Source organism: Homarus americanus, unplaced genomic scaffold (genome assembly GCF_018991925.1).
Source record: "Homarus americanus isolate GMGI-L3 unplaced genomic scaffold, GMGI_Hamer_2.0 scaffold367, whole genome shotgun sequence".
Lineage (NCBI taxonomy): Eukaryota > Metazoa > Arthropoda > Malacostraca > Decapoda > Nephropidae > Homarus > Homarus americanus.
Window position 1 is genome coordinate 9,957,411 of NW_024743709.1, and position 8,690 is coordinate 9,966,100.

Consider the following 8,690-nt stretch of genomic DNA (forward strand, 5'->3'; position numbering starts at 1 on the left):
TACAATCGGTTGCAGTTGTTGGTTTCTTTATTTTCCTCTTTTCGTTTGTATGTCTGTTTCTTGTTTACCCTCAGTCTTAAACACTAAAGTAAAGATGAAAATTGTTGACGAAGACCAAAATAACTTAGGGGAATAGATGACAATAATGAGAGTAATTCTTTATTTTATACGATATGATTTAAGTAAATAAATAAAAAGGCAGGAAAGTATCTTAACGATATCTAACGTAAAGTCGACCTGCTCGGAGAAAAAAAAAACGAAATGGTGGCTAACGGGAAAACCATTTCCTATTTTCTTCCATCTACAGTAAAACCAATTAAGGAGGGAGAGGTTGAGTGTGTGTTCTGGAGAGTCGGTCATTACAACAAGAAACACACTCGCGGTAAGTGGCCAGACGCGCACACCACCCCCATAAAAGACATCAAATGTACAATTATCAGAATAAGCTGGAAATACGGGGGGGGGGGAGGTTCAAAGACAACGCCGAAATAATTGACTCTTAAATGGAAAGTGGACAAGATTCAATGGCGCTATTGTGTATATTGGCTGAGTTTAAAGAGGTCAATTTTCTTACCTGGAGACACTATTACGGAATTGAGAAAGCTCGATAATATCATAATAAATAAAAATGTATAGCCACATATTAGTGTATGTATGTATGTATGTTTGTATGTATGTATGTATGTTTGTATGTATGTATGTATGTATCGTTGGTTGTTGAGGCTTAGCTTGCGTTAAGGCTTGAGTTACGTTGTGTTGTGGTTTAGGCTAAGCTTGGTTAGGTTAGGTTATATTGGAATTCGGTTCCGCTGCAAGATGGGTGGGGGTAATGGTTTCAGTCGCCGTAGGATGGGCGATACGAGTACATGGGTTTGGTTGCGCTTTGGTTGGGTGAGTGAGTGAGTGAGTGAGTGGGTGGTTGGGTGTAAGTTCTTGTAAAATGTCTTTTTCATTGATTAATATTAGGGTGTAGCTTATACTTGTGTTTGAAGAGTTACCGATGATAGTATACAAAGCCATAAATTGATAAATATGTTCTTGTCTACGATAAAACAGAATACGGAAAGAATTGCCGTAAATGATAATGCAAATATAATGGCCCTGCTGTCACCCAAGCCAAAACTGTCAACTATTGTTATTATTATATATATTTTTATTATTAATTTCTTTGTTTTTATTTTACAGTATTGTTATTATATTTTAATGTTACGGTGCTGAAAGATGATCAACTTATACGTTTGGTTTTAGAACTGTGTGTTCCATAACTATTTTCCACTGAACGACTTTCCTGAGCTATATAGATTTTCTTCTTCCATGGCCAGTTAGAGGCAGACGAACTTCATAAGACCAACACAGTGTATATTTTACATAAATATTAACCTTCTTTGTGATCAATGATATCGTCTAGCGTGAGCCAAGTAAAATATAAAAAGTGGTTTCTCGTAGTGGAGATAGTTCAGTAATGGTGTCTACACCATGTTGAACACGTGGACCACTGTGTCACAATAGATCCCTAGGGACTGTAACTCAATAAACACATTGTTGAACTTCTCTCGGCTAGTACTGTGGTCTATATATTTTCTAAATTTGTCTAACACCAATGTTTGTATATTCCAGTTTTCTTGTTCACCAAATTGTGGACGGACAGACAGAAAATAATATAAAGTTACAGTTCTCTGTCCTGGGACAGCGGAAGACAATACAAACCTATTTTATACCTGTTGTATCGTAGGAACATGTAATGACTACTAAAATAAAGTCTTACATTTTATCTTGCAGGCATACTGAACGAGGATAAAACATCAGCTTATAATGGTGATAATCACGAGGACTGAAAGACAACATACGAGTGAAGGTAAGTAAGCTTACATTATCGGTGTTTACGTCCAGAAGACACAACATTACTTCTATATTATTGTGACGAAAATTAGAATAATTAACTTCAATAAAAACAGTAAAGGTACGAATGTATAATAATAATAAGAATTACTTTAATATCTCTGGACTTTATTTCGGTAGTATAGAAGTAATGTTAAAACTATGGAGTACATTAGTAAAAAAAATAAGAATATTAGTTGAGTTAATGTTGGTAAGACGAGGTAATGGTTGCTTCCATGTTGAAGATAACTCCTAGAGTAATGATTATGGGAGGCAAAAGGCAGGTGATATAGGTGGACAGTTTTGGTGTTCATGGGAAGTAATAAAACCAGCGGTGGTTTATGTGAAAAAGTTAAAAACAGAACAGAACAAACGAACTTTTTATTTAATAGTCTTCAAGATTTTTTTTAAGGACATTATTTTTATTAGGGAAATTTTCTTTAATTTTCGTTTTTTTAATATTTATATATATTTTTTATTCAGCACATAATGAGTACTCTTGTATGGGTCAGAAGCGTAGACACCCGGCAGACGTTTAATTCCCCTCGTCTAAGACGTAAGTGTCAGCGCTCGAGACGTTTAAATTTCTGTGTTCGAGGCGTTTGTAGTGGCACAGACTCATAGCACACTAGAATACTGTGTCGTAAGCTCATAACACGGTAGTAGAATGTTGTGTCGAAGGCTCATAGCACAGTATTATTTTGTTGTACCATAAGCTCATAACACGGTACTAAAATATGTTATAATTTTCACACACACGATGTTACAGTATAATCGGCAGAGATTATTGTGTCATCACGCTCAAGTGTTGTATTTTATTTTTACAATTCGACAACAGAGAGACACAAATATTTCACCAATATGGTTGCGACAGCACGTTTCAGTAATTGTAGTTTGCAGTATTTTACAATAATCCTCATGGTAATATGTTCCTGAAGCTGAACTGTTGAGTCATAGTGTTGTAGCTTTAGTGAATGTTATTGGGTGTTACTGGTCATCGAAATTGATAGACCAAATTTTAAAAGGATATGTATTAGAGGTATTTGTTGGAATTGGAAAGTTGTCGAGGTTTACCTGTATTTTACCTGTAAGTTTTATGTGTTAATGTAACTACGTGTAATAATCATTTATTCCGCTTGTTAATATGTACCGATATTTATGTAAATTATGGCAATATATCTTATGATTATGACCCTTATCTAATCTTTTTATTTTTAGTGTTTTAATATTTCTATTATTTCCGGTAAAATTGTTAGCAAATAGAGCAGGGAAATATTTCAAGCACCTTAACACTTGACATTATTTCTTGACATATTGACACGGAACACCTTCTTGTGTGTTTGTTTTCCTGCCAAGTTTACACACGGAAAACATCTTCTTGACAACATTGGCTTTCCTCTGTTGTTTTTTTCTGGTAAATTTAACAGCGGTGACTCTCTCAGTAGCTACGTCGGTTATTGTTCCCTGAGGTACAGAGAGGGTGAAGAATTTTTTTTTTCCCTTGGTAAATAAATTCTGGCGAGACGTGGAAACTTTTATATGGAGAAGATTGTAGGTCTATGAGAGTGAGAAGCTGTGAGGGAGAGAGGCGGTGGATTGGTGAGGGATGGTGGGGTATTGGGGTGGTTTGGTGGGGGATGGTATAGAAGTGGTGGATGGGAGATGGGGTAGTTGGGGAGGGGGTGGTTGGGAGGGGGTGGTTGGGTGTGGAATGGGAGAGAGGAAGGGAGTGGTTAGGAGTGGGGTGGTGCTTAGGAGATGAGGTGGTTGAGAGAAGGGGTGGTTGGGTGAAGGATGGGAGCGGGGATGGTTAGGATAGAGGGAGGTGGATGGCTGAGGATTAGGAGAATGAAGTGGTTGGGTGATGGTTAAGGGAGGGGGTGGTTAGGTGAGGGTTGGAAGAGGGAGAGATTTGATGAGAGAGAAAGATATGGTGTATGATAGGAAAACAATACAGTAAGAGCGGGAGAAGAGAAGTTACCTAAAGGAGGAAGAGGAGGAGTAGAAGCAGGACAGGGAAGAGTTGAAGGTCCTCCTCCAAATTATGACGTACAAACTTTCGATTACATTCCCTCCTTCAACCTCATACTCGTCATGGGTAAGTTGTGGTACTATCTCCGTGTGTCTCTACGATATTGGGGAAATTTTTCCTACCAGATACGTTGATACGTTGGTAATGCATGCTCTGGGTTCGATCCCCGGGCAGGGTGAAACTATGGACAAATTTCTTTACGCCGTTTGCCTCTGTCTACCCAGCAGTAAATGGGGACCTGGATGTTAAGAGATTTACGGATCTTATTCCGGGATAATGGTTAGCCAAGTTGGGGAGTTGTCCGGTCTTGTCGGACTATTCCTTGACACTGGGTCATGCAACTCGTAAACTCAGGGTGCGGTTTTTGTGTTGGCGACAGCTTCTACACCTTAAACAAATTCACACCTAGGTGGCCCTTGGGCCGGCCATCCTCGTTACACGAGGGGCAACCATTATGTATGTATGTATGTATGTATGTATGTGTGCGTGCGTGCGTGCGTGTATGTATGTATGTATGTATGTATGTATGTATGTATGTATGTATGTATGGTGATCAGCATGCGAGTGGTCCCAAGTTTGATCCCCAGGCAGGGTGAAACTATGGGCAAGTTTCTTTACGCCATTTTCCTCTTTCTATTGGGGAAGTGAATGTGGTCGAGTATAATACCGGCTATGCTGCCTCCTTGTGTACCGAAGGCTTCGTATACAGTGTGCTGTATCTATACTGTCTCTAACGGTGTGGAGAGGGAGGGGAGATGTGGTAAGGGACAGTGAACAAAGTGTGTGGAGAGGTTGAAGGTGAGAGAGATGGTAGTACTGTCTAGTGTGTTGTGAGATGAAGGTGAGAGAGATGGTAGTACTGTATAGTGTGTTGGGGGGTTGAAGGTGAGAGAGATGGTAGTACTGTATAGTGTGTTGTGAGGTGAAGGTGAGAGATGGTAGTACTGTATAGTGTGTTGAGAGGTGAAGATGAGAGAGATGGTAGTACTGTATAGTGTGTTGTGAGGTGAAGGTGAAAGAGATGGTAGTACTGTATAGTGTGTTGTGAGGTGAAGGTGAGAGAGATGGTAGTACTGTATAGTGTGTTGAGAGGTGAAGGTGAGAGAGATGGTAGTACAGGTGTTCCTCTACTCGAACGAGTTCCGTTCCTGAGGCTTGTTTGTAAGTCCGACTTTACTCTTGTAGATATCAAACATATTGTAAAAAATTAAAAGATTCTGGATATGTAGTACAGCCATACCCTTTAATACATCCTTAAAACCTGGCTCACCCTTCTCCTCTTAGATAATGTTTGTTCTATCTGGAATTTTCTTCAAAATAATCCAGTCTCATCCACATTAAACACCTGTTCTGGCAGGTAACCCCCCTCAGTGATGATGTTTGTATCTCTGAAAGTTTGTATGTTGAACGTTCTAAGTAGAGGAGCACCTGCTGTATGGTGTGTTGCGGGATAAGAGACGTTACAAGGGGAAAATTTGAATAACTGTCTTAAATGAGAGATTACTATATAAATAAATGTGTTGAGAGTTTGGGAGAAGTTGGAGGAGACGTATACTGTAGTGAGAGAGAGCTTCGTCAGTGAGAAATATCAGTGTGAGGTAGTGTTCTCAGTAATAACGTGACCTTAAGATTCAGTTGGTGTATTTACCTAGATTATCTCTGTTGTTGATACAGAATTAGTATATTAATGTTAAGTGGTTAGGTCTGGTTGCCCACACGTTTATTTCATATTTTCAAAGACTTACTGTGTGGTACATCTTAAAGGTCTTAGCACTATCATACACGATGATTAAAATACGCCCATAACTTACCCCAGCTGGACATATATGAACAAAGGCATCGTATAAATCAACACCTGAGTTTATTAAGTTCATTACAGGTGATAATTGCCTTACCTCTCTCTCCCTAAGACATAACGTAGACACACTGCCGCCTCTTAGTTCTTTCCTCTTCAACAACACAAAATCATGAGAGATTGAGCAATAAATTCACGAGGGAGAAGTGAAACGAGGTGGGCAGTGTACCTCGCCCTTACTCACCTCACCTCACTTCACTTCACCTAGCCTTGCCTCGCCTATCCTCATCTCGCCTCGCCTATCCTCACCTCACCTCGCCTATCATAACTTCATATAAATTTATTCATAATAGACGCAATTTATTCATGTGTTGGTCGTTCACAGTCGCCACATAAACCTCAACATTCACTCGCACCAAAGATATACTGTGAATGTTTACAGGTTCACGACATTACGAGGACGTGGGGTAACTTAAGGTAATTTCCTGGTCTTGTCTTACGTAATAATTAACTGTACCTTGTCCTAATTTTGTATGATGGTTAACGTCTATCATGTTTGGTCGGGTGGCGCAATAGATAGCAACACGTAGGAATATATCTACTTTATGCCAGTTGAACGCCACAGGTAAGGGTCAGGCAGGTTAATTAGTGTAAGGTGAGGTTCCTCTTTTACATAATGGTAGTGGTAATTATAAAAGCACGGAATATATCAGGTGAAGTCTTAAAAACAGAAAAAGTCTTATAGGAAGGGAAGACTTATTAAATAGGAAGTCAGGGTAAGTCTTAATAACATGGTAAAAGCTTATTAAATAGAAGTCTTATATTAGAGGAAGTCTTAATAACCAGGCGAAGTTTTATATCAGGTGAAGTCTTATTAGATAAGAGAAGTGTTATATTAGGAAAAGTCTTAATAACAAGGTGAAGTATTATTAAGTAGAAGTCTTATATCAGGGGAAGTCTTAATAGCTGAGTAAATTCTTAATAACCAGGGAAAAGTCTTAATAACCAGGTGAGAAGGTCATATATTGGGTGAAGTCTTACTAATAGGAGAAGTCTTATATCAGGTGAAGTCTAATCAAGAGTGTACTAATAAGGGCCGCGTCGAGCAGAGCCTTCCATCATGCTGAGAGTAATTAAGCAAGGTTTTTCTAGAGTGTCAGGGATGAAAATAATCTCCACGATGATAAACGACCTCCTCCTGGCCTCTTGCGACCTCCTCCTGGCTTCTTGCTACCTCCCCCTGGCCTCTTGCGACCTCCCCCTGGCCTCTTGCGACTTCCCCCTGGCCTCTTGCGACTTCCCCCTGGCCTCTTAGTGACCTCCTCCTTCTGGCCCCCTTGCGACCTCCCCCTGGCCTCTTGCGACCTCCTCCTGGCCTCTTGCGACCTCCTTCTGGCCTCTTGCGACCTCCTTCTGGCCTCTTGCGACCTCCTTCTGGCCTCTCACGACATCCTTCTGGCCTCTCTCGACCTCCTTCTGGCCTCTCGCAACCTCCTCCTGGCCTCTTGTGACCTCCTCCTGGCCTCTTGTGACCTCCTCCTGGCCTCTTGTGACCTCCTCCTGGCCTCTTGTGACCACCTCCTGGCCTCTTTTGACCTCCTCCTAGCCTCTTGTGACCTCCTCCTAGCCTTTTGTGACCTCCTCCTGGCCTCTTAATACCTCCTTCCATTTGTTCCTCACTCACAACTTTCACTTAGTGTTACGCTTTCATATATTCAACTTTACATCGCTTTTATACATTTGTGTTTACATTATGATTCATTTACAGTTACACCCTCATACATTTACAGTTACACCCTCATGTTTACTTTTACACCCTCATATATTTACAGTTGCACCCTCATATATTTACAGTTACACCCTCAAATATTTACTTTTACACCCTTATACCTCTACTTTTGCACCATCTCACACTTTTTATGCTAATAAATATACTTTTTAATAAACTCAGTGTATATAACTATTTTAAAATGTCGTCAGTTTTAATTAAGTTATACATCTGTCTCATCTGTCGATTCTAGTCATTACACAGAAACGCTAAGGAAAAAGAACAAGCTATTAAATAAATCTGAAAATATACGAGCGATGGTTCTTACGAAGAGTATTTTACCGCAGTCGAATCCGGAAACGCCACACTGAGGTTATTTTTTCATTAGACATCGTTCAAATGAAATTTAATTCTTGAGTCCACATCATTCAATTACTACTGAGACTAATTAAACCACTGTTAAGAGAGAGACTTGATAAATGACAGTATTCAATGATATACTCTGTTATTTGTCTATTTTACTTAAGAAATCTTGACTTGGGGTAATCGTCTAAGTGGGGTTGTTAAGTGCTTGTAGTGTGAGTTATGAGTGGTGGTGGAGTGATGGTGACGTGGGTGGTGATGGAGTGGTGGTAGTGTTGGTGGTGGAGTTCCTTGACGGAGGTGGTGACGGAGGGCCTTTTGTTGGGCGTCTTCCAGGGCGCCGCCAGGAAGCCGCTCTTTCCATCAGCAGTATAATAGAACAGCCGTCGTCAATACTGCAGGCAAGATATTTGTGTTCCTGCCTGGGTGCTCTCTCCTGTGGCATTGTGAGACCCTGTGGCCACTGTTGTATCTTGTGTCCCTTGTGAGTCTCGCGACCATTGTGTGTACTGTACCCCCTAATAACCCCTGTGGCCAACGCGTGAATCCCGTGGCCACTATATGACCTGTAACTACTTACTGACCCTGTGGGCAATATATGATCCATTTGGCCACTATATTGGAAGCATAATGTGTTGTCTAATGATAGACCCTGCTGCCATATGGCACCACAAAAGTTGTGACCAAGTCCCAGGTTGCTGATCTGACTTTCTCCCTCATTTACACATAATTGCAGGGTTTCAATTGTTTCTCTTACTTTGACAACACAACATATATTGTTTCTCACTCTTGATCTCTTTTGTTTTTATTTATTATTATTAATATTTTCATTATTATTTCGTTATTTATATTTT

The 8,690-nt window shown here is 40.1% G+C and overlaps 1 protein-coding gene across 1 annotated transcript; it reads right to left on the minus strand.

Annotated features, from left to right (window-relative positions):
- Window positions 1-6,861: 6,861 nt before the first annotated feature.
- Window positions 6,862-7,374, minus strand: LOC121877469 (translation initiation factor IF-2-like). Its single transcript, XM_042383233.1, has one exon. The coding sequence runs from the start codon at window positions 7,372-7,374 to the stop codon at window positions 6,862-6,864; it is 513 nt and encodes a 170-aa protein (XP_042239167.1).
- Between the last annotated feature and the right edge of the window lie 1,316 nt (window positions 7,375-8,690).